This window comes from Sebastes fasciatus, chromosome 23, assembly GCF_043250625.1.
Source record: "Sebastes fasciatus isolate fSebFas1 chromosome 23, fSebFas1.pri, whole genome shotgun sequence".
Lineage (NCBI taxonomy): Eukaryota > Metazoa > Chordata > Actinopteri > Perciformes > Sebastidae > Sebastes > Sebastes fasciatus.
In genome coordinates this window covers 2,847,587-2,874,573 of record NC_133817.1, presented here as the reverse complement: position 1 = coordinate 2,874,573, position 26,987 = coordinate 2,847,587, and the positions used below count along the sequence as shown (strand labels likewise).

General features: G+C 41.6%; 2 protein-coding genes across 2 annotated transcripts; one reads left to right on the top strand and one right to left on the bottom strand.

Annotated features, from left to right (window-relative positions):
• The first annotated feature begins 11,170 nt into the window (after positions 1–11,170).
• Positions 11,171–23,584, top strand: gys2 (glycogen synthase 2). Its single transcript, XM_074625528.1, has 16 exons — positions 11,171–11,501; positions 13,742–13,923; positions 14,822–15,013; positions 15,195–15,380; positions 17,485–17,629; positions 18,194–18,311; positions 18,393–18,513; positions 18,667–18,773; positions 19,414–19,473; positions 19,613–19,691; positions 20,422–20,535; positions 21,070–21,196; positions 21,402–21,497; positions 21,643–21,806; positions 22,248–22,328; positions 23,207–23,584. The coding sequence occupies exons 1-16, from the start codon at positions 11,378–11,380 to the stop codon at positions 23,372–23,374; spliced, it is 2,064 nt and encodes a 687-aa protein (XP_074481629.1). The 5' UTR covers positions 11,171–11,377; the 3' UTR covers positions 23,375–23,584.
• A 968-nt stretch (positions 23,585–24,552) lies between these two features.
• Positions 24,553–26,987, bottom strand: spx (spexin hormone). Its single transcript, XM_074625793.1, has 6 exons — positions 26,640–26,987; positions 26,433–26,516; positions 26,253–26,310; positions 25,547–25,609; positions 25,297–25,383; positions 24,553–24,755 (listed from the first exon to the last, which is right to left on the bottom strand). The coding sequence occupies exons 1-6, from the start codon at positions 26,643–26,645 to the stop codon at positions 24,691–24,693; spliced, it is 363 nt and encodes a 120-aa protein (XP_074481894.1). The 5' UTR covers positions 26,646–26,987; the 3' UTR covers positions 24,553–24,690.

Here is a 26,987-nt window from a genome sequence, read left to right as displayed (position 1 = left end):
GCTGTAGAGCGCCTGGATCTCGTAGTCAACTAAGAGGTTTTGATCACGCACTAATTCATTTTCTTCTGCAAGGATAGCATTCCTGTCTTTCAAAGCGTCTTCCTTTGCAATCGTTTTGTGCAGCTCCTGAAGTTCTTTATGCAGGTTGCCATTTTGGTGAGTTCGAACCTTTTTCTCTGCTTTCATTGATTTATATTTTGCTTGCAAAGCAGTTTTGTTTATGACCTCCTCGTTGAGCTCCTGGATTTCTTCTTGGAGATTCTGATTGAACTCTCTCAAGGCTTCTATCTCGTCTGCCACAGTTTGGCAATCGTCTTCAGGGTCGCCGATACATAGAAGCTTTGAGTAGAGCTTTCCACGTATTTTGAGAAGCTCTGTATTTCTGGTCGAGACGACTTTTTCTTCTGATTTAATGTGCCTGTTTTTCTTCTCCAAGTTTTCTTTGTTCTGGACCTTTCTTGTAATCGCCTGAACTTGTTGTTCGATGTTATCATTTTGTCTGCTCAATAAGTCCATGCTGCTCTTCCTCTCCTTCCACATGACTTCCCGAACTTTCAGTCCGTCATACTTTTTGGTTTGCTCCGTGAGTTGTTGTTTCAGTGCGTCACTTTGTTTTCTGAGGACCACATATGATGCTGTCACCGTGTTATCCATTTCCTGCAAAGACTTTTCATTACGGATGTCTTTGCGCACGTCCTGAATACGTTGTTGGAGTTCGTCGTTTACCTGGCTAATCGCCTCTTCCTCTGCCCGATGTGCAGCGAAGACTTCATCCAAAGCTTTCATAGTTTGACGATTCTTCTCGAGCTCCTCGAACTCCTCTCTCATTGTGTCATTTTGGAGCCTCATGGCTTCAATTGTGTCCCTCTTTGCATCACACCTTTCCTCCGAAGACAGCCTTTTGTGGAGCTCCTCAATCTCTTGCTGCAGAGCCTCATTTGCTCTCAGGTGCTCTGCTTTGTACAGCGTCAGCGTATTCTTTAGCTCCTGAATTTCTTGTCTCAAGTCTTTCTCAATGGCCTCTTTGGCCAAATTCAGAGCATTGCACTTTGCAATCAAACCTCTTTGAGTTTGGACATTTTCACGGAGCTCCATTAGTTCTTTTTCCTGACTCTCACGGTGTTGCAGGTCATCAGGTGGTTGGTCAACTGCTCCTCCTACTGCATTGTCTTGGTCAGTAGGATCTGTCTGCTCTTGTTGGTCAACTCCTCCTACTGCATTGTCTTGGTCAGTAGGATCATTGTCTTGGTCATTAGGATCAGTCTGCTCTTGTTGGTCAACTGCTCCTCCTACTGCATTGTCTTGGTCAGTAGGATCAGTCTGCTCTTGTTGGTCAACTGCTCCTCCTACTGCATGGTCTTGGTCGGTAGGATCTGTCTGCTCTTGTTGGTCAACTGCTCCTACTGCATTGTCTTGGTCAGTAGGATCATTGTCTTGGTCAGTAGGATCAGTCTGCTCTTGTTGGTCGACTGCTCCTCCTACTGCATTGTCTTGGTCAGTAGGATCAGTCTGCTCTTGTTGGTCAACTGCTCCTCCTACTGCATGGTCTTGGTCAGTAGGATCTGTCTGCTCTTGTTGGTCAACTGCTCCTCCTACTGCATTGTCTTGGTCAGTAGGATCAGTCTGCTCTTGTTGGTCAACTGCTCCTCCTACTGCATGGTCTTGGTCGGTAGGATCTGTCTGCTCTTGTTGGTCAACTGCTCCTCCTACTGCATTGTCTTGGTCAGTAGGATCTGTCTGCTCTTGTTGGTCAACTGCTCCTCCTACTGCATTGTCTTGGTCAGTAGGATCAGTCTGCTCTTGTTGGTCAACTGCTCCTCCTACTGCATGGTCTTGGTCAGTAGGATCAGTCTGCTCTTGTTGGTCAACTGCTCCTCCTACTGCATGGTCTTGGTCAGTAGGATCTGTCTGCTCTTGTTGGTCAACTGCTCCTCCTACTGCATTGTCTTGGTCAGTAGGATCTGTCTGCTCTTGTTGGTCGACTGCTCCTCCTACTGCATTGTCTTGGTCAGTAGGATCAGTCTGCTCTTGTTGGTCAACTGCTCCTCCTACTGCATTGTCTTGGTCAGTAGGATCTGTCTGCTCTTGTTGGTCGACTGCTCCTCCTACTGCATGGTCTTGGTCAGTAGGATCTGTCTGCTCTTGTTGGTCAACTGCTCCTCCTACTGCATGGTCTTGGTCAGTAGGATCTGTCTGCTCTTGTTGATCAACTGCTCCTCCTACTACATTGTCTTGGTCAGTAGTATCTGTCTGCTCTTGGCTTGAAGCCATGCTCTCAATCTCTGTAGATACCGTGGAACCCATTTTCTGCTCTCTTAGAGTGCTGAAAGTACAGTTTTCTTAAGAGTGCTGAAAAAACAGTTTTAAAGTGTGTCCAATATTTGACCTACAGCTGCATTCACGGCTTCACAGCTTCCTTTGAAGCTGATGATGTCTTAAAGTTGTCCTTTAAGACATCATCAACAGTCTGATGATGTCATAAAGTACAGCTTTGACCAATAGTAAGCAATGTTGCCCTAGCAACAGCTTTAGACCATTATACAGTTTTGAACGTAAACATTCTAAATGTGTCTCGGTTGAGTTCCAGTCGCAGTGTATGTGAATGACATCAGCTGACAGGAAGCAAACATGGACCAAAGCTGTTGCCTAGCAACGCTATTTCGCTGAAATGCGCTAAAACGAAGCGTTCCAGGGAGTCCTCTGCAGCTAAAAGTTGAATCATTTACTTTCACTATTACAACTACTACTACTACAACATTAAAATGCATACTCCTAATAATGTCTATACATCACAATAGTAAATCAATTTTGATATTTACATTAATTCAAATGTAAAATAGGTATGCTTTACCAGAGACTTGCTGACCAGGAGATGGGGGAAGGTGGTAATGTCCCTCAGCAGGCAGGCTCGCTGGTGTGTTGGTGGTGGCAGGCAGCCGGGGACCATGGGAGGCACAAGAGGCTGAGGGACCGGCGTTGGAAAGGCCGGAGCTGGTGGCTGGAGCAGCCCCGAGGGGCACTGTTTTTCTGCGGCTGGGGCGGGAGGTGGTGAGGAGCCTGAAATACTCCTCGATGGCCCCCCTCTTGGCACAGGATGCCCTCCCACGGTCAATGATGTCTGGGGTCCGGGCTGTAAGGCGATGGTGGTGCCGCTCCCTAAAGTTTATCCACCACGTCTGGCCAAGCGCGGTCTTAAGTGCGTCCTGGTGGCGGAGGTTGTATATGGCCAGAGCGTGGGCCAGGACCTGAGGCTTCGTCAGTGGAAACCCGTGACTGGCAGAATACAAACAGTATTCTACCAGGGAATATTCAACTGCAGGGGTGAGGAGAGTCCTCTGACCTTGGACGCAGTCAAAGGCCACCCTTCCACTGACTCGGTCACTCAGGCTGGACTTTGGGACCCCAAACATGTGGGCTGCCTGCCGTATACTCCGCCTGCCTGCTTCCACCTCCTGACGGGCCTGTTCCATGGCCTCCTAGGTCCACTTCCTCGTCTTCCTCTCCCTCTTCTGGATCTGCCGGATGTTGGGCATCTGCAAATGCACATTCTTTTTTTGCACAGTCAGATATAAAGGTTTAAAGGCACATTTCATGTCTTGAATAAGGTTGATAAATTCTATAAACTCTCACATTACCACATATAGACATGCATATTTACCACAGGCATAGACGAATATATTTACCTTAGCCACAGCATCATTACAATTTCTACATCCATCTTTTCTTTTTGACATCTTGATGCTCCTGTAAAGGAAATTAAAAACTCTCTCCCACACAGACACACATGTTACCTACCTTCACTTACGTTAGCTGTTTCTTTTTCTCTGTTCTGCTTTTCACTGTCTCTTTCCTGCTTCTTGCTTTTCCTTCTTCTTGCCCTCTTCCTTCTCTCTCTCTGTTCTCTATCTTTTTAGCCAGGAACATAAACCATACGAGAGAAAGTTGAGAGGCAAAAACATTACTTTTTGGTTAATATATATATATATATATACATATATATATATAGAGTATATTTATATATAAATATATATATATTTATATATATATAAATATATATATTTATATATATATATATATATATTTATATAAATATAAATATATATATATTTATATATATATATGAAGCGTGCATGGTATTTCAACTTGTGTACATTTCGATTGTTTTTTTTGTTTTTTTGAAGTGATATAAATATATATATGAATATATATATATAGATATATATGTATATTTATATATATAAATATATATATTGGAGGTTAATCTATAACTAATATTTCCAATCATAAGCTTTCAACACATGTACAGAGACAGTCAGTCAGTCACTCTCTCTCACACACACAAACATTATTTGCATTATTTATTGGATCATTATGCATACATATACTTCATGTAGCCTGGCTTATGAACAAGAAAAAGCATTTAATTTTTTTATTTTAATTTTATTTATGTCTGCATCATGTTTCAGAGCTAAACACACAAACAAAACAGCCGCTGCCTTCACTAACGCTACGGGATCCTTTGTTCGTCTTTTCCCGCTTTTTTTTCAGACATCCAACATTTCTGCCACTCTTCACTTGACAACAGATGATGTCACACATGATCCTCTATCTTCATTGGCTAGACAAAGCAGGGTAAAGCCAGCTACGAACTGCACTCATAAGCTATCTCATATTAGCAGTACAGTGAAAACACAGACACACTTTTCAGGGGGACAGATCGCCGCCCGAGCGCAACTTAAGTGTTCTTACTGCTTTATCTCATCAAAGTCACTTTCCTGTAGGAATTCAACATGTAAAAGTCCATACATATAGATTAAATTTGACACATAGATACTTGGATATGTATAAGTGATTCTACTTACATTTCAGTTGGGATCTCCGAAGGAAAAGACCGCGAAAAAAACGGAAAATGCGTCACACCGGATAAGTCCGGTTTAGGACAATAGCGGCGAGCGACGTCCGGTTTAGGAAACGGTGACGCTACTTGATGACCTGCAACACCGTGAGAGTCAGGATCAGGAAAAAGAACTAATGGAGCTCCGTGAAAATGTCCAAACTCAAAGAGGTTTGGATGCAAAGTGTAATGATCTGAATTTGCCCAAAGAGGCAATTGAGCAAGACGATGAGACTTTGAGATAAGAAAATCAGGAGCTAAAGAATACGCTGACGCTGTAAAAAGCAGAGCACCTTGCTGCGAGCCAGCAAAATGAGGCTCTGCAGCAAGAGAATGAGGAGCTCTACGAAAGGCTGCCTTTGGAGGAAAGGTGTGATGCAAAGAGGGACAAAATTGAAGCCATGAGGCTTCAAAATGACATATTGAGAGAGACGCTCAAGGAGCTCGCGGAGTTCGAGAAGAATCGCAAAACTTCAAAAGCTTTGGTTGAAGTCTTCGATGCACTGACGGCAGAGAAAGAGGCGCTTATCCAGAAAACTGATCTCAAACAAAGTATTCAGGACATGTGCAAAGACCTCCCGAATGAAAAGGCTTGGCAGGAAATTAATAACAAGGTGACGGCATCAAAAAAACAACTCGTGGAGATCACCAAAAAGTACAACGATCTGAAAGTTCGGAAAGACTTTAGTCGATCAGGCAGAAGACTGAAAACCACTTCCCATCGACATAATAATATGAAATAAAATGCCTCTTTAATAATAATAATGAACAAATGCCTCTTCGTTAATGAACAAATGGTAACAGTAGACGCGGTTTAACGTAACGCAGAGGTAAGCAACCTATACTATCAAAAGAGCCATTTTAGGTCAAATACAATAAAACTAAAAAAAGAATCTGTTTGGAGCCGCAAAACATTTGAGCATTGTATTGAAGGTAACACGGCCTATTGAGTCTAATGCAGTGAGGACCCAGGTGCAAATGAGTGGCAGGACACGGAAGAAACATCTCATGCTGGCTTTTAAGAAAATCCAGTGTGCTTGTTCTGGAAATGTCTTTCAATGACTTTTTTTGTTGTCGAATCTGTCCATGCACGATTAAATTCCTCTATTTTCCTCCTAGACTTTTCTTTTTGGGGATTTAGAATCCATAGCTGGCCTGTTGAGCTACTGAGGTTGAGCAAAATTAAAGGATAAAGGATGACGCATATTTTGGTTGACTGAAATTATTTAAAAAAAATTAATCAGTGTATTTAGGCTACAGATTTTTTCAACTGCAGAATGTAAGAATCACCATAAACCTACAAGAATGATAAATAAAAATGTTAAAAATAACCATTTTTCATTTTTTGGGGGGGTTTTTGCCTAAAATGGCTCTTCTGATAGTAAAGGTTGCTGACCCCTGGTCTATATAAAAAGTGCCATGATTGCTTTGATTTGGCTAGATAAATAAAGCTGACTTGACTTGTAGTTATCTGGTGTCAGATGTTATTTGCTGAGACAGGAATATGGCGGTGAGTCACCAGCTTGAGCAAGAACGTGTTATTGTACCCGAGCAGGGGGGCAGGGACTCCAAAAGAAAATCCTTGAGAAAACCACAGTGCAATCACAAATCCACACAAAGCCTCACACACCTACAGAGAACGTCAGACTAAAGAAATAAGTACAAGCAGAAGTACACAGAGAAAGCAACACACGAGGATTCCTGTTGTCATCTTTCATTTACTTTGAATGTAAACAGAGATCAGCCTGCGGTCGTCCCAATACGCCACCACGGGAGGCAGATGAGTTTGGCTGCTATCAGTTTCGGTCAAACATCATTTACCTTCACGGTTTGAATCTTGGATGTGTGGGTGGAAACAAACATGGCCTCACATTCCCACTGTGGGAACATTTGAGACAGCTCATGTTAGAGAAAACTAGACATGACACTGAAAATTGCATGTTTTGTCAAACATAGTCTGCATGTTCTGAGAGGCTGGGGGGGGGGAGGTAACCGCTGCTTGCTCCACATCTGTGCAGCTGTGCAGTGAGCCCTTTTTGATGCCCTATAGGCGAAATTCGGATTCGGACCCCCAGAACCCCTAACCCATAGCCCTGTAAACACATATCAGAGATCACAATGGTTTTTAAGACTGAAATTAAGATCAGAAATAACTACATTTATTATAATACGAATGAACAAATGGTCCCTAATATTATTGACTTAAAAGTGTTTAGTCAGTTTCACTACAATTTACACTTTTATGAACAGATTAGTGCAGACGGGCAGATGAAAAAGTGTGAGAAAGAGGGGTGAAAAGTGCATTTCTTTCTTTCTGTTTTTTATTTATTTGCCCACTGGCATTGTTATTTATTAATTTTTTAAGGAGAGCGTCCAGCACGTCCCAGAAGACCTACGCCTTAAGCCGGCACTGTGTCACCCAGTGCACCGGCAACAGTGTGGCTCACTGATGTGTTTTTTATAGTTTTTGGACAACAATGGAGCTCTATATGGCTCAGAGGAAGAAGATACTGTATGTCAGGCTTGGATACACACTCAATACTTGTTAGTAGATACATCCATAGCTGGCTTTGGACTAGTTCACTACTGTAAGAAAAATAAAGAAAAGTATCATCAGCGGTATCCTTTAAAGGGACTCTATGTAAGAATCAGAAATGTCTTGTTAACAGCGACACATGTGGCCGTTAAGTCAACGAAAGTCAGCGTCGAAAGCTCTGCGCTCGTGCTCGCTCTACATAGACATGAACGAGCATCGCTCAACACAGTGAGGAGACACACGTCAGCTAAAAGCACAATATCACTCTATATTTCAGCTGCTTGGCAGTAATGTTAGCTGACCAGACCAAGGTCTCTCCATGAATCAATGCTGATCCTAGTGTTGGCTTGTCCTGCCTCAGCCTCCCGACCGCGGCCGGAGGGAACGGGGGAGACGCCGGAGTTTTGGTCGTAGACGATAACGTTTCTCTCTGCGGAGCCCCGTCACTTCACAAGACACGGGAAACCTCTGTTGGTCTGGAGGAGCTGCAGCAGTTATTTCTGCACAAACGTCCACTGTACATTCACTAGATATTCTCAGAGCTAAACTAACTCTTCTGCAGTGTGGAGTGAGCAGCATGCACGTGAGAGGTGGAGAGAGAGAGTGCGAAAGAGCGCGGTGTGTGAGTGAAGGCAGGCAGAGGAGCAGAGTACAGCAAAGGACAGCAGAGACTCCGGCCCTGAAGACCAAAACTACGGTCTCCCCCGCGTCCTCCGACCGCGGCCAACACTGTTTAACAGACGGGCTTCACTAGATTCAACCAAGAGGTTTTGGTGCTTCACTGTAGTTTGTGTTGGAGACTGAATCTGAAGAGCGTAGCCACACGCGAGCGCGCATGAGACACCGACCCGCAATGATTTAATACGTGTAAGAAGTTACAAACAATCCCTTTAAAATGTGTTTCTGTGTCTCTAAACTTCAGAGTGGACAGAGGAAACTAATCTGTGTCAGGTGTGCAGTGATATCACACGATCTGCGTTTTCCAAAAGTGACTACGCCATGCTCCTCACGTAGGCACCCATATCCTAACCAACCTTCACTCCCACATCCTAACCCACTTACACACACAGCCTCTGCTCCTCCTGCCTGGTCCGCCAGCTGTGAGCATACAGTACGTGCAGTCTCACACACACTCTCCTCACCAGCCACTTTTCCCCACATTAGTTATTAACACAACGCTGCCTGGATGGCTGGATTCTCTGCTACAGTATGTCTCTACGGCATGTGAAAACCTGATGAATCCATCGGTACCAACCATGTCATGCTATAGCTTGTCGGGAAGGAGGTTAAATAACGCTCCAAAGTTGGGCTAAATTTTGGCGAGGAAAAACTGTCATGTCCATTTTCAAAGGGGTCCCTTGACCTCTGACCTCCAGATGTGTGAATGTAAATGGATTCTATGGGTACCCACGAGTCTCCCCTTTACAGACATGCCCACTTTATGATAATCACATGCAGTTTGGGGCAAGTCATAGTCAAGTCAGCACACTGACACACTGACAGCTGTTGTTGCCTGTTGGGCTGCATGTTATGAACGAATCTCAAGGTGAAAAAGAAATACACAGGCTGCACGTAGCATCCTCTATACACTCAATTTCCACAGAGTGCACGTTGCGCCACCCTCTGGGAACAATATGCAACTACACTTCTAAATGACATACTGTATGGGTTATTATGGGAGTATTCTGTGTGGAGTTGGTGATGTAAACTGATTCAGTCGGTGGTATCACATTTCTATTAAAATGTGACTTCTCTGTTGATAAAATCCCGATTAAGTTAGCACTGACAGCATGGTTATTAGCTTACAAACATAACTTTTCACCCCATAGCTATTTCATATGGAACAATAAAGACATTCAATATAAGAATAGGACTATTTTCTATCACAACTTGGTTTAATAAAGGAATATTGACAGTTGGCTAAAATGTTTATTATGTTATAAAGAATTTCTTGATAAATTAAAAACTTAAACCAAAAAATTTAAACCAAAGAGGTATGCTGTTGTTATTGATTCTATACCAGAAAATGTCCCAATATAATAACTTGTTTTGTGCTATACAAGGCCGGCCAAAATCTGAATTCTTTCAGCAATAAACTATTGTTTTATTTATATGTTATATACTGTATATATATGTTTATGTATATTCTTTCTTCTTTTTCTATTATTCTTTTACTTTCTCCTTTTTTCTTTTTTTTCCTTATTTATTTTTAAATCTAATTTAGAAAAAAAAAATTCTTCTTGTATTTTTCACAGTTGTGACTACTGTTATTTTGTTATGATATATTCTAAGTTTATTCATGCAATTATCTTACGTCATTGTGTTCTATACTATAAAAAAGGGGGAAAATCAATAAATATATTGTTTAAAAAAAAAAAACTTGTTGTTTTCATATTCTCTGATTTTCAGTACATATTCTCATGTTTTATTCAATATTCTCAGTTTTCCAAAAAATGTCTGGTGGTTAATCAGGATTTCTTGCTGCTCTCATGGGAAGAAAAGAGGTTTAGACATAGTTGCACCGGCAGAGGGCTCCATAGGACTGCAGTAATAAACGTCATCTTCCTGGCCTCTTGGTCTGGTCTGATGCAAAACATGCAACTGCACCATCCTCTCCCTATATGTCTTGTACATTTCTACTGTGAAGTGTCAAATATTATTATATATTTGCTTTTGTAAAGATTTTTTTTGGTAATTTTGTAAAGATTTTTAGGTGCCTTTTAACACCTGGCTAGGCATAACAGATGTAAATAACCTTTGAGGCTAACACTGGCTCATTTACTGTTTGTTCAACAAGCAACAAGATGTCAACAGGGTCATAAGTGTCCTTAGGAGACAGTCCGTCCGTGAGCTTCGGCGTCCCCACAATGTCCACACATTGTTCCATTAAATAGGAATGAGTAATATTTTTCGTCCATAGGCCCAGAGATGATACATAAATGTACAGGGAGGAAAAATCACATGTATATTTATACTTTATACTAGGAGAGAGGAAAAGATAAGTATAAAAAAGGGAATTGAAAAAGAATAAATAAATAGCTAAATAAATAAAATAAAAATAAAAATGAGAGATAAAGTTAGAAAATAGAAATAAAAGAATCCAAAAAATAGAATAGGAATAATAATAAACAAAAATAAATAAAAATGAAATAGACAAAAATAAATATGGAAAAAATAATAATAACAAATAAATAAATAAAATTAAAATAAAGAGAAACAAAGTAAATAGTGATAATAAATCACAACGAAAATAAACAAATAAATACCAACAAAAAAGTTTCTGCCCTTAGTTATAACCTTGCAGTGATGTTTTCTATGTAATAAACCTCTTTAACCTTCTCCCTCCATCGTGTTACTGAGAGGGGCTGCAAAAGTAATCATCTTTAAAAAAAAAAGAAAAGAAAAATAGAAAGTAAAATATCCAACAGTCCAGTAATGATGCTGCCATAGTGACATTCTTTGAGAATATTCTGGCACTATTTGTCATTGTGTAAAGATCACAATGTAAAAACAGCAGAAAGAAACTGTCACGCTGTGGTTGGAGCGAGCTGTTCCGACCATCTTAACAGTATCTCTGACCTGTCTGCTTGTGTGTGTCCCATTACACAGGTGAGAAATAAAAACTCAAGCGCTCCATTAGGTCAACATGCAGGACAGAAGCCGAGTTGTCACAATTGGGAGTCCCCACCCCCCTCCTGTCCTAGTCGGCAGACCTGCTTTCATTCATCTACATTTCACAATCACATTTAGTTCAGCTCAGCAACGACTGCACCAAACCTTTCACCACGACGTGTGTGTGTTTTAGTGTGAGTGGAACTTCAGTCCTTTTTATCTTGTCCTGGAGGACTGTCCCAGCCGAGCCCAGGACCTCCACCAGCAGGCCTGTTTGAAGGATTTGTTTTTTACACACTGCCACAGTTCTGTCTGAACTCCAGACGTTTTTTAAGATGCCGCTGTCACGTTCCCTCTCCATGACGTCCCTGAGCGGGGTGCTGCCGGCCTGGGAGGAAGACGAGCTGCCTGTGGAGGACCTGCTGCTCTTCGAGGTGGCCTGGGAGGTCACCAACAAAGGTCAGATCACAAGCGTAACGATCCTTAAATGTCCGAAAGAAATAAGATGTTTTGAATTGATGCATTTATGCAGTAAACATACAGTAAGTTCAACTACAGAAGGACGTCTTCCAAAGTATTGTAAAATTATACAGTACGTTATAATAATTATAAAAATATTACGATACTTAAAACACATGTGGTGTGTTCATTTCAAGAATATAGTCATACAGCCATCATGAAGTGAAAAAATAAATTGCCTTTGGCAGGAAACTCTACATGATTTCTCTGAAGATTTCTCTGATTGCATAATAACAACTGTAAAATAATTCCATAAAGAGCATTTCATTAAAAAGTAATAAATGAAATACGTCCACTATTGCTTATAACTTTAAACACTTTAACAGTCTGGCAATATTGGTATTATTTTGTGTAAAGCTGTGCCTCTTTATCACCTTGAAGAAGAGCAAATATTTAAATCCAGTGAGCATGGAGACAGAGTCTATTCCCTCTGAAGAGTTAAACATTAACCTGCAGATAAGTGGTGAAAAATGAAAAGCTATCACTTTGGCTGGTTTAGAATGACGATGCTAAAATGTGTCCATAATGAAATCAAAGGCATGAAAACATGAAAACATTTGATAGTGAACAAACTGGATGAATACATTTCTGGACAAGAGGGTTCAAGTTAATGTATTTATCATATGGACAACAGTTACAGCGAGCAGGCGTTGGTAAAGAAAATCTTGGGTCTCAGGTTTCCTTCAACGATGTTCATCAAAGGGACTGTTTGTAACTTCTTACACGTATAAATCATTGCAGGTCGGTGTCCCATGCGCGCTCACGTGTGGCTACGCTGTTCAGACTCAGACTCCAACACAAACTATACGGAAGCACCAAAATCTCTTGGTTGTATCTAGTGAAGCCCGTCTGTTAAACAGTGTTGGCCGCGGTCGGAGGACGCGGAGGAGACCGTAGCTTTGGTCTCCAGGATCGGAGTCTCTGCTGTACTCTGCTCCTCTGCCTGCCTTCACTCACACATCGCACTCGTTCTCACTCTTTCGCTCCACTCTCACGTGCATGCGCGCACACTCCACACTGCAGAAGAGTTAGTGTAGCTCTGAGAATATCTAGTGAATGTTCAGTGGACGTTTGTGCAGAAATAACTGCTGCAGCTCCTCCAGACCAACAGAGGTTTCCTGTGTCTTGTGAAGTGACGGGGCTCCGCAGAGAGAAACGTTATCGTCTCCGACCAAAACTCCGGCGTCTCCCCCGTTCCCTCCGGCCGCGGTCGGGAGGCTGAGGCAGGAAAAGCCAACACTAGGATCAGCATTGATTCATGGAGAGACCTTGGTCTGGTCAGCTAACATTACTGCCAAGCAGCTGAACTATAGAGTGATATTGTGCTTTTAGCTGACGTGTGTCTCCTCACTGTGTTGAGCGATGCTCCTTCATGTCTATGTAGAGCGAGCACAAGCGCGAGCAACAGGACGCTGACTTTCGTTGACTTAACAGCCACAGGTGAAGCCTTTAACAAGACATTTCTGATTTTTACATAGAGCCCCTTTAGCATGCATAAATATAAAATAATTAATATTAATATACATTTGTGGAAGGCAGTATTTCAAATGGATAAGCTGAATGTAAACAGGATGTACTACGTCTATGCATGATGAGAACGTCACCTGTCAGTGGTCTTAATGTTATGGCTGATCGGTGTATACAGCATATATATACATGTATATGTATATATACATATTTAATTTACACAGTTGTGAATATAAATCTATGAGTTCCTCTACTTCCCTGCAGTTAGTACTGTACATGGTCATGTTGTCAAACAGTTCAGAGGTTATTGGCCATTCTGCTGTTTTTTCCGCTCTCTGCTCTTACATAACGCTCGCTGATGCAGTTCAGACGTCATTACGGGCTCACTGATTGTTGATAGTCGTTCTAATCAATATTTGTCTTTTTGTTGCCACGTCAGAGACTGAGAAAAACATTTCCACATGTTCTGGCATCCAATAAATAACCGTTTAGTTTAGTTAACTTGTGTGCCTGTCGCTTGAAATGCCGTAAAAAAAAAATGAGGGATTGCAACCAAGCAAGAAAGCTCATTTTGTCAGACCATGTGACCTTTGAACTTTATAAGTAGGCTGAGGTAGAACAGGGTCCCAAATGTAAAACTGCATGACCTTCATCTTAGTCAATGATAATATTTAAAGAACTGTCTTTCCCGTTCGCTGTATGTGACTTTGCAGTCGGAGGAATCTACACGGTGATCCAGACCAAAGCCAAGATCACGGTGGATGAATGGGGGGAGAACTACTACATGATGGGGCCCTACTTCGAACACAACTTTAAGACCCAGGTGGAGGGCTGCGAGCCACCGAACCCCGCCATCAGGAAGGCTATGGACGCTCTCATCAACAACGGCTGCCAGGTGGGGAGCGCTGTCTTAATAATAGAAAGCTAAATAAAAAGCTTGTGCCAAATGAATAATTGTGGGAATGTCAGCATTCCCAGTATTGTTCTTCTAAGGTTTGTTCTTCAACTTCCATTTCTTCCGTACGTTTTTTGGACTTTAATTACTCCTGCATACTTTCAGCTACAGAAACCGTTCAACTATCGAAATATTCAGCTCTTTAAGGACATTAGTGCTATGACTTCTCTTGTTTCAACTATTTATACTTTTTAAAATATTCAGCTTTTCTCAAAAACATTTTTTTACAATGTACCTCAATGGAGAAATTCTTCAAATCCTCTTAAACATGCTCCTCTTTGAAACGCTACTGCTCCCGCATACTTTCAGCTACAGACTTCATTTAAACTTTTAACGGGTTACAAGACTTTGAACTATTAAGGTATGATTCAGCTTTTTGATATCTTTTACAGCTTTTGAATTATCACAGTTTAAGTTGTATGCTTTTTTATAATGGGTGTGTAATTGCGCTGCTTTACAGTGATGACACTCCCTGCATTTTTTCCTTTTTTTCAAAATTTTCTGGCAAAAAAACCTTGTAGGTTCTACAACCTTCCACTCCTCATACACAATTAATACATCAAAATGTAGATGTTTTTGTCTTCTTTCAGATGATGTGCCCATTGAAGCAATAGGTCTTACAGTTTGGGAATTATCTGCTTCAAAGCACCAAGAGATCCCTCCCTCTCTCTCATCCGCTGCAATGTTAATTCACCTCTGAAAGTCTACCCTTTCTGATGTATCAGGCTGTCTGTGAAATTCATAACGGCAATTCATAACGCTCTAACCACTATCAATCACTATTCGATTTTGAAAAACGATTTCTAAAATGGTTCCTCTCACTGGGCTTCCTCTACAGGTTCATTTCGGCCGCTGGCTGATCGAGGGCAGCCCCTTTGTGATCCTGTTTGACATCGGCTCCGCGGCCTGGAACCTGGACCGCTGGAAGGGGGACCTGTGGGAGACCTGCAAGATAGGCCTGCCCTACCACGACCGAGAGGCCAACGACTCGCTCATCCTGGGCTCCCTGATTGCCTGGTTCTTCAAAGAGGTCAGCCAGTGTTCAGCACTGCTTATCAGTGAATTCCCTCCTACATTTGAAACGTTTATACTTCCTGCCGCCATCGTGTGGCTGCAAAAGTGTCAAACTGCCTGGTGCAGCTTTAAGTTGGTAAGTTACAAGATGAACTTAGGTAAACACTGCTATTTCCAACTCAGATGCATCTTTCCAGTTAACAGACCAGCTGGGGGACAAGCCCAACGTCGTCGGTCATTTCCACGAGTGGCAGGCCGGTCCGGGAGTTATTCTCACTCGCTCCCGCAAGATTCCCATAGCAACGGTGTTCACTACGCACGCCACCCTGCTGGGACGATATCTCTGTGCCGGGAGTGCTGACTTTTACAACAACCTGGACAAGGTGAGAGACGCATGCACATTGTTGGTGACAATGCAGCTTCTGTGCGAGACGCCATCTTTTGGTCAACTTTGAGTCAAACCTTGTTTTAATAATTTCAGTTGGTATTGTGCTTACATGGTGCATATTCCTGTAGGATCCCTATTTCGTTAAATTATCACAATCTAACCGACACACATCAAATATTGATCCATTTCTAACACAAGTACTGGATCATTTCTGAAATACATTTAAGCTTTCGTGTGCGTTTAAGTTGACAGGATACACACAATTAATAGATTAGGAAGGACTTACAGCGTTTCCACATTGGGAACGTCAGGAGCGCGTGGCGGCTGTGGCGGCTGCGTCGCGTGGCGGCTGCAGCTGCTGCTGTCAGCCCTTTCTTTCTACATAGAGTTTGTCTTTCATAATGGCCATTTCATTTCATTATGAATATAATTTATATTTATTTAAGACAGAGAAAGGTTAAGAAACGTGTGATAATTTATAAATAATAGTAATAATCCACGATTAAAACCCCATACTATATTCATTCATGGAGCTCTCCAAGTCACTGCATGTTCTACAACATTGTCCGGCACATATTTCAGAATAAAAGCCTTGTGTTAACAAATGAAGGAATTCTGTCCACAGAAAAAAAACGCTTGAGGGCTTTTATTTTTAAATGAAAGCAGGAAGTGTTAATTTAAAAATACGTCTTTCTTTTTTTCATCTCTGTGACATATTCTACAGATAGAGACATTGAAACTGTAGTAATGTTGCTGGTGTGATGTCAGTATACTGTCAATAGATCACTTTTAGATCCCTCGCATCAAAAATAAGCGAGACCTCGAAACTGTAGAAGAGACGCAGCTGACGTGCAGCCCTGAGACGCGCGTCTCACGCGGGCAGTGTGGCTGCTCTAACCTGTTAACACAGACGCCGAAATAAAAAACAACAGTTAACGCCACCGCCACGCGCTGCTGACGCTCCTGGTGTGGCCGAGGCTTTAGAAAATAGGATTAAGAACATGTATGAATTTTGAAGATGGGCGTAGTTCCCTTTTAAAATCAACAAACCATAACAATAGCAATATGCATTTTATTTGGGACACACTTGCAAACACTTTCTGAACTTGCATGCAAACGTAGTTGTGTTCCATCAGATTAATTTTTTACATTCAAAAGGTTCAGGCCCAAAAGTTGTAGCCTTTTACAGCCACTTAGAGCACCATTAGTGATGCTGAGTTGTGTGTGTGGAGCCGAGCGGTCGGTTTGTAATTGGCTCTGCTCTGCTCACATCCTAAAGGTCAGCACGGACCTAAAGGCCACTCACTGGCTGAACGGATAATTGACAGACAGAAGGTGTTTGTAACCCTCGGCCTCAAAAGGAAGTCCAGTGGAACTTAACATTTATTCTATCGATGGAATCGTATCAATATGCATATTTCAGTTCTGTTGACTGTGACACACGATGCAGCCAGGAGAGAGGAAACAAAGCAGAGCATAGAATCAGAGCTGTAGATGAAATCAAAATAAATAAATGAGTTTAAATGAAAATGGTTTAATAAACTTAAACGTTATCTTCATCTTTTTGTGTTTCATGTGAGATGACGAGTAGTTGTTTAGATAAACAAAATGTTTTATAGCTTAGCTTAGATTAGCTTTGTTCTTACGTCGCCAGACCAAATCGCAAATGCAAATTTGTGGAACCACTCAGTTCATTTTCGATTTCCAAGGATTTCCAACAAAGATTTTCAACAGGCGTAGACCAAAATGCCTCTGAACAAAATTAAATAGACCTACAACCATTGCTCACTTTATGCTCCTCTGGGAAGCAGCCGGGCAAAATAGTTTAATAAGTAAGTAAGTGAATAGTTATAATAGTATGCATATTCATAATATTTATATTGTTCAACACAGGCCATTTCAGTAGAGACATTAAAATTATGACGAGTATAGAAATAATGTGAGTTTTTGTTTTTGTACTTTTGTATGGCACTTTTTAGGTGGACGTTTTACTGGCGTCCGTTTCAGGGGTTACAAGGATAAAAATGAGAATCCTTGTAAATAATTGCCCCTCACACCATATTGACCTGTCCCCGTGTGTGTGTGTGTGTGTGTTGTAGTTCAATATTGACAAGGAGGCGGGCGACAGGCAGATCTACCATCGTTACTGCATTGAGAGAGCGGCGGTCCACTGTGCTCACGTCTTCACCACCGTCTCCGAGATCACTGCTGTGGAAGCCAGCCACATGCTGCACAGGAAGCCAGGTGGGGGGAAGCTTTTCACTGTTGCACCTTGATACTCCACAGTTGGTATATCACTTTGTTCAGATCCAGACAAGTTTATTGATGGTCCCCAGAGGATGAATCCAGTGATACCTGGACTCCAGCAACACCATCAGGACAAACTTAGCAATCAACTAGTTGTCCATTAATATTGAGAAGACGGCTGCCGTGTCTCAAGCTCCTCCTCAACTTTGCTTTTATTCTTGATTACTTTATTTTTTCGCAACATGCGCAGGTCAGAGGTCATGATACCCCGTTTGGAAATGGCCATGCCAGTTTGTCCTCGCTAAAATTTAGCGTAAGTTTGGAGCGTTATTTAGCCTCCTTCTCGACAAGCTAGTCTGACATGGTTGGTATCAATAGATTCTTTAAGTCAGTCCCCTGTCGGGGATTCTTTCACAACAATGACCGGCTCGCTGTCCATTACCTCTTACTTATTGGAGGGAGTCTGAGATTTTCATTGCCAAACGACTGCTTCTCTGTAATTGTTGTGTACATGACAATAAATAACTTGACAATGAAACTATTACCGTGTTGATGATACAGATGTGGTAACCCCGAACGGGCTGAATGTGAAGAAGTTCTCGGCCATGCACGAGTTTCAGAACCTGCACTCCACCAGCAAGGCCCGCATCCAGGAGTTTGTCCGAGGACACTTCTACGGGTGGGTGGAGTTTATTACAGTAATGTCGTTCTGATCCATCTCATGTACAGTACAGATTCTTAATTCTTCTCCTTCTGGCAGTCATCTAGACTTCGACCTGGAGAAAACCCTCTTCTTCTTCATCGCCGGGCGCTATGAGTTTTCCAACAAGGGAGCTGATATCTTCATTGAATCGCTGTCCAGACTCAACTACCTGCTGCGGGTGAGGTCCTTTAGTCCTTTGCTTTCAGTAGCACTTGTTACAAAAAGTACACCTTCAAAAGAATTATAACCTTGTCAAGAGAATGGACGTATATATTCTTCAGCATACATTCCTGTCCAAAACACTAATTCATCCCATTTCCCTTCCCCGCAGGTCCACAAAAATGATGTGACGGTGGTAGTTTTCTTCATCATGCCAGCTAAAACCAACAACTTCAATGTGGAGTCACTGAAGGGACAGGCAGTACGCAAGCAGCTCTGGTATGCCCTCATGTGGTTTATATAACAGTCCAATACCAACATGAAGAGATGATACTATATACAGTATATATATAGTATGTATATAAAGTATTTGACCAACAGTCTAACCCAGATCATTGAACACAGACATCCTCCTGATGCCAAGCAGAATTTATGAACCGGGTAGCTTCAGTGACAGCAAAGCTCTCTTTTGCTTTCACATATACAGTTAGACAATCTGACCCGCTGACCCTGGAGCAGCGACTGAGAGACTGTCCTCACCTAAAAAACAACAGTATTGATCAACCTCTTGTGTTCATGCAAATGCAAAAGTGGTGTGACGTTGTAAAAGCAGCAAAACCTCTTAAGGAGGAGGTTGAGGTTGAAAAAGTGTGTGACTGTTAACATTCGTTTAACCGTGTCCGTGATCTTTCCCCAAACTAAACCTGAACCATAGCAGTGGCAGATGGGGAAACTACTTTTGGTTTGGCAACCTTCCAGTCTTTCAAACGTCTCTTGACCTAAAAATAGGACCCTGATGTAGAGGACGGCCTCTCACTGATGTCATGCTAATAGAAAGTTAATAATAAATCTGATTTGGTTTAGCAATGCCGGTGAAGTTAATGGTAAATGGTAAAGAAGGTTTCCGTTGACTTCACAGGGATACAGCTCACACTGTGAAGGAGAAGTTCGGTAAAAGACTGTATGAAGCTCTGTTAAAGTAAGTAAATGGACACCACTGTAAGTGAACCCACAGCTTTATTGATTTTACACCGTGTTACAGCAACACTGGTTCCCTGTGATGAATGGTGATTACGCGTTGTTCTGTGTTTGTGTTTTATTGTCCGCTCTGTCTCCAGAGGGCAGATCCCCGACATGGACTCCATCCTGGATCGAGACGACTTCACCATCATGAAGAGAGCCATCTACGCCACTCAGGTACTGGAGCTTCTTCTTCTTCTTCTCCTTCACTCTCTGTATATGTAATTTCACATCTTTGCAAATTCTATTTGTTTACAAATCCCTTCCTGTGAATTAACAGTTCCTTTCAAGGAAGCAACAAAATCCAATGAAGCGTTGCCTGGTTTGTTTTGCGTCATGATGTGAGTCAGTAGTCGGATATCGTTAGGTTTTAGATATGCCCGCACTGATCAATACCTCTCTGAATCACACTCTGAAAGGTTACTGGTCACGGACCACTGACTCAAACACTCATTAGGTCGTTTCTCCTCACTCCTCACTCCACATGCCACAGAGACACACGTGAAACCAGATCGACTACAATCGTTTCTTTCCTGTCCAGTGGTGTTTGTCTTTAATCCTGGTGCAATGAGCATAAGCTTTATTGATTGATGCATTGATTAGCATTATTATCCCTGAGGGAAATAAACAATCAGGACCCTGACCCCCACTAAAGGGGCAATGTGGAAGATCTGGCCACAGGCTCCAAGGAAATAGGAGGCATCATTTCACCTCTACTACTCTGTCCATACAATCTAAATTTACAGGAATATGGACATGCATTTGATAACACAAAGTCATATCATTTCGTGATATAAATCTAATCTGGACAGTCTTGTCAGGTATGGAAATGTGTGTTCCATCACGCTAACACACGATCCAGAGACCAAACTGAACCTGTCCCCTCTTTTAAACAAACCGTATGCAGAGACACAGCCTCCCTCCGGTGACCACTCACAACATGCTGGACGATTCAACGGACCCGATCCTCTCCAACATCAGACGCATCGGCCTCTTCAACTCCAGGAATGACCGCGTCAAGGTAGAACTCTGTCTATCCTGCACGCTTCCTTTATGTGTTCATCATCGTTGTTTTTCATCTTCCAGAGTCAGTTTGTGGGGATCTCTTAGTCACGAGTTGCCTGGTGATGATGAAGGACGATGTTTGACAATGTTTTTGGTCAGAACTAGAAAGGCTTCATGTGAACAAGTGAAGAGACATGTGTTTTCCTACGAATGTCCAGCGAGCTCCTGCAGTGCAGAACCTGTTTTAGGCAACAAAACTACGTGGTTAGTTTTAGGAAAAGATTGTGGTTTGGGTTAAAATAACACAAGTTACGTGACAACTAAGTCATCCTTATATACAAAATGATATACAGGTTATATACGAATTATAGTGCATTACTTTTCGTAGGTACGAACAGTGTAACATCCTGAATATCCACAGCAAAGTTTAGGTCACATACAGCAGCAACAAGTCCAAAGTCCCCGTGGTGACTAAAGAATATTTTTACCTCCAGAACCTCCCGTCTCTACTCTGACAATGTCCCCCTGTCTGTCCTCCTCCTCCTCTCAGATTATCTTCCACCCTGAGTTCCTGTCCTCCACCAGTCCTCTGCTGCCGATGGACTACGAGGACTTTGTCCGTGGCTGTAACCTCGGAGTGTTCCCCTCCTACTATGAACCGTGGGGATACACACCTGGTAAAATATGCATCTACACACACATATGCTTCATGTTCCTTAAATACAGAGGTACAAAACAGCACACTATTGGATGCAAGGTGGTCAAGTCACATATGTAAACATGCAACCAAAGAGCTGAGGGCCTTCTAGATGGTGTATTTTGTCACGTGATACTGATAACCAACAATCTGTACCTTCTCTGAGCCGTGTTGTATTTCCGCAGGTGAATGTACTGTGATGGGCATTCCCAGTGTCACCACCAACCTGTCAGGGTTCGGCTGCTTCATGGAGGAGCATGTGTCAGACCCTGCTGCCTATGGTGTGGACACACACACACACACACACACACACATCTTGTCTTATAATCAGTGCTTATTACCGCTTTATCTCAAAGCTCCAAGAGCCCTTTCATTTTGAGGAGTAACATGACTCCCCTGTCTTCCTCCCCTCACCGTCTTCATCAGGTGTTTACATCGTGGACCGGCGCTCCTGTTCGCCCGAAGAGTCCTGCAACCAGCTGACCCAGTTCATGTTCAGTTTCTGCAAGCAGTCTCTGCGCCAGCGCATCATCCAGCGGAACCGAACCGAGAGGCTGTCCGACCTGCTGGACTGGAGATACCTGGGACGGGTCTGTGTTTACTGCTGCACCGGCACCAAATAGATGTTTAATAGAAGAGAGAATACAACATCTACAACGTCAGGCAGAATATGTTCTGCACACACACACAATTCACATGATGTGAACTGTTTGCATGCATGAATACAGTTACGGTACAGAGATTTCCATTTACAGTAAACCACAACTGAGATGCAAATTAGATTTGAAACTGAGCTGTAGTCAACTTACTGTAAGTTGAAGAGCAAGCACTGTAGAGTTCCTCTACTGGAAGTCTTCTTTAGTGTATTCCCTCCTGTCCTTAACCCATCTCTTTTTTCATGTTGTAGCTCACAATAAAATCATAAAATACCTTTTAATAAATCTCAAAACAAAGGGGGGAAACTTAGAAAGACGTTCAGTCAAATGTTGCTCAGTTGTTGATGTACATCTCTGCTGGCTTGTGATTTGCAGTTCTACATCCACGCCCGCCATCTCGCACTCAACAGAGCTTTCCCAGACAAGTTCAAGATGGACCCCATGGCCCCTCTGAAGGTGAGGAATACTGCACAAGAACATGACGGAGATCCAGAGTCATCTAAATTCATTATTTTAATAATGGAAATGTTTTTTTGCATTTCACATCTCCAAAAAAAGTGAGCAATTCAACTGCTTTATGTGCAGCAGTTCATGGGAAGTTAGTGGAAATGCCATATAAATGATTTTCTCTGAGTCTCGCTCATCAGGAGTCATTGGAGTCACCTGTGATCCCCCTCAGCTGCTGATAATCAGCCTGGCTGGGAGGCTCTATATCAGCAGGTTGGCTGCTCAGTTGGTTGTGTGTCTGCAGAGGGTCAACACCTTCAGTCGGCTCTCTGGGTTTGTTTGATTTGTAAGGTTTTGATTTTGCACATCTTTAGCCAGCCTCTACTTCTCTGTTGTGTCCCCCCTTAGCGACTCCCAACTTACATTTCATTTGGTTGTTAAACACAATATTTCAGTGTTGCTGCAAACTGAAAAGTGACTCTTGGCGGCTTTCTGAGAACCTGCTTTAAGAGTCTTTCTCTAACTGCACATGCGTGTACATGAGAATCCCTCTCATGTACCGGCTGATAACACACAGCGGATACTTTTGGATTTCACCCACATTTGTAGGGCTTTAATTGACAGCCTAACATTTGGATGAATGACGAGACGTCATGGTGGAGTGTGCTGATGCCGAATATAAGACTCATTCTTTCTCCTGTTCTCTTCCTTCTTTGATACCCAGTTTATGCTATTCCAAGACTGATGAGAGACCCCCGGATGCAGAAATATTCAAATATAACACACTTGCACTGCATGTGATTATCATAAAGTGTGCGTGTCTGTAAAGGGGAGACTCGTGGGTACCCATAGAACCCATTTTCATCTAGAGTAATTTGTCTCCACAGACGGAGGGTTTCCGTTACCCGCGGCCCTACTCGGTGCCGCCCTCTCCCAACGCCTCCCTCCACTCTACCCCCCACCACAGTGATGAGGAGGACGATTACGATGAAGACGAGGAGGCTGAAAGGGACCGTCTGAATATCAAGGCTCCCTTTGTGCTGGGTTCCATGTAGGGCCGTCACCATATACATTTTTCTCAATACGATTATCATGGCAAAAAAAAAATAACGATATTATCGCGATATCATTTTTTTTTTAAAAATGACGCAATCACTTAAAATACATCTTTAACTTTATTTGATCCAGCGTTTGTTTGTTCGGATACCAGTGTGTTTTACATGGTGAGTGTGTCTTAACTGAATAAACAAATATAATATAATAAATAGGCTCCTTTTTCTTTCCCTGATGATTTCTCACATATCTTGGATGCTGCTGCCTGACCACAAGAAAAGTACAAGCTGTCACCGTCTTGTTGAACAGACCTCAGCTAAGTTAGCCACCTTTACTTAGACCAGGGGTCAGAAACCTGCGTCTCTTCAGCTCCTCTCCAGTGGCTCCCTGTGGATTTATAAAAATGGAAATGAATAACTGTTTTTTGTTTACATTTTCATTTTTATTTATCATTGTTGTAGGTCTATGGTACGACGGTACGACGGAGTATTAGGGCCACATTGAGGGAAAAAAAATACATCTGAGATTACGAGAATAAAGTCATAATATTATAAAGTAGTAATTTTTCGTGTTATTTTCTTTTTTTCCCGTAAACTTTTGCCTTTTTTTCTCGTAAAGTTATGACTTTATTTTTGTAATATTACGACTTTTTTTTTCGTAAAGTTGCGACTTTTTTCTCGTAATATTACGACTTTTTTCTCTTAAACTTCTGACTTTATTCTTGTAATATTACAACTATTTTTCTCGTAAAGTTACATCTTTTTTCTCCTAATATTATGACTTTATTCAGCCAGCCAGCTGGCTTTAGCTGTCTAATGACTACCTCAGCCAGCCAGCTCTCAGCTTTGAAGACAAAAACCTTCACATTTTCTTTCCTTATCCTGCTGTATAATATGTAGGAGCATCCTGACTGGGACACTAAAACCTCAGTAATTAGCTCACACACAGCCACGGTTGATAATGACACAGTATAACATGCTTAAAGAAATAATAGATACAAATTCCACTTCAAGCATTGCATAAAACTTAACTCTGTATACTTGGTATTGCATTATAAATACTGCACATTTATCTGATCATAAAGATAGAAAGACACCCTCAATATTTTGTCAAGGATGTTTAAAAAAAAAAAAAAAAAACTCAGACAATCTCAGACCAATAGTGAATGAATGAATTCAAACTCTTTTTATTAAAACATCACACATTTTAAACATCGTCAGAGAATTCATATTTACAAAAAAGCAGCTGTTCTTCTCCGTCACACAGAACCCAACTCAGATTCAGATTCAAAAACAACGACAGCTTTAGAAATGTACCATCAGAAGTATTCTCTCTTCCACACCGGCAGATCCTGGAAATACACCTCATCTGGGTTCTCATCGGCTACATGACAGACAGAAAAACATTAAACATTACATTATGGAATTAAAATATATAATATAAGTTTTACTTTGTAGCTTTTTGTCTTTTTAGACCTTCATAGCGCTCGTAATGTTTTACATTTTGTCAATAAAAGACCTTGAAAGTCTTGGAAAGATCCTTAAATTTGATGACAGAGCGGAAATCCTGTTCATCTTCCACCTGTTAACAAGCAGCTGTTCAGAGAGAGGACAGTGAGATGCCTTTGTGTTGTGTTGTGCTTTTCATAATCCTGTTGTTTTACAGCTCCAGTTCCAGTTTAATTAACTCACTAAAACATCTGTAAACGCTGACCTCCATCTGTCCAGCTGTCATAACCAAGAAATACACTGTAAAAAAACATTTAATTTTTTTTATTTTCCAAAAAATATATATATAATTATGATAATAATTTTGATAATAATGTGTTATTTGCTACATTGTTGTTAATAACTGTTCCCCCCCCCCGACTAGTGAAACCAAACCTCAACCCTAACAGTAATGATGGTACCGAGGCGGCTCTCACCTCCCTCTCTGGCCTGCTGCAGGAAGTTGAGCAGGACGGTGGCGGCCTGGTCCACGCTCAGCTTCTCTGTGTTCTGACTGCGGGTCTCTGATGACGGGAAAACACACACACACCAAAACACAGATTATCATGGGGTCAAAGGTCATTCCAGCTTCAAAACTGTTTTGGAAAAAGCTCTTGGTGAAACTTTCTTCAGAATTATTTCTATAAAATAAAGAAGGTTAACAAACAATCCTGCTTATAGTTGTACCTAAGTGTAACGTGTCGTAGACGTCTCCTTCTTTTCGGTCCTCTGAGATGAACCTTCGTCCCTCTGGAGAGAAAAGATGCATCCAACACTCAGTTTAATGTAGAAACAGATACAACAGGACTCATCTCTGTAACATGGAGACCCAGAGTGTTCATAAATAAATACTTTATGAAGTAAATAATAATATAATATTATATTTTATTATATATAATAATATAATATGAATAAACATACATACATTATGCAATACACCCATGACACTGTGAAATCACCCAATAAAAGAGTTGTTTTTTATTAATTTATTTTATTTATATTTTTATATTTTATTTTAAGTAACAGCAGTGTAAAACTCACATAAAACATAATCTCTGTCTAACATTATGAAATAAAACAGACTTTGGAAAAAATAATAAACACTTAAGAGACTGTTCCTTTAAAAATATTTTTAATTTTTAAAATTATAACTATTTATTTAATTCTATTTTAGCGTACTTTTAGTTTATTTATTAGTGCTCTTATTTATTAGCTAATTACTTTATAGTTTTTACCAATTTTTATATTTTATGTGGAGCATAAAAATGACAAATGAAGGAATCTTGAAAAGGCCGTGATTGCATTAAATGCTGTGTCTGTATTTATCCATATGATAATTTATTTAATATTTATTTATCTAATATTGAACATTTTTGGGATCATTAATACATACGGGTGCCCTTCAGGTACAGCATCGCCTGCGGGGTCCAGTTCCTCCGTTGGAAGGAGCCCTTTAGTGAAGAAACACATCTTAAAAATACATTTTAAATGCTTCTGCTTCATCCTGCCATTCTTGGATTATTGAGTGAAACCCTTTGAACACTGTTAATAAAGAGAAATAGAGCTTCTTTACCTTCGGTGCGCTCCACGACTGAGAGAAGAACGATGCCAGCAGTAACAGGGTGAGTAGGTAAGTTAAAGTGATGGTCCTCAAACCCTGAGGAAGATACAGGAAAAAAGCTTTTCATTCATAAATTTGTAACCAGTGGCGGCCGGCCAATAGAGGGCTCCCTGAGTCACACACAAAAAAAACAGAGAGAGAAAAAAATGCTGTACTCACTTTCATGGTGTCAGAGATCCTGGGAGCCTGGAGTCCAGCAGAGAGGAGAAGGAGTCTGGAGTCCAGCAGAGAGGAGAAGGAGTCTGGAGTCCAGCAGAGAGGAGAAGGAGTCTGGAGTCCAGCAGAGAGGAGAAGGAGTCTGGAGTCCAGCAGAGAGGAGGAGGAGAATAAGGAGTCAAAGGTTCAGGCTACTTGCTGCAAGGTGATTTTACTCGTAAATTGGTGAGCCTGGTTTGATGGCTCAGGGCTTCTGCCCTTTTCTATCCAGAGGATCACTGGAGGGAGGAGAGAGGAGATGGAGGAGGAGCCCAGTTGGTGTTGAGGCAGCTTGGCCCATGCCCAGCCAGT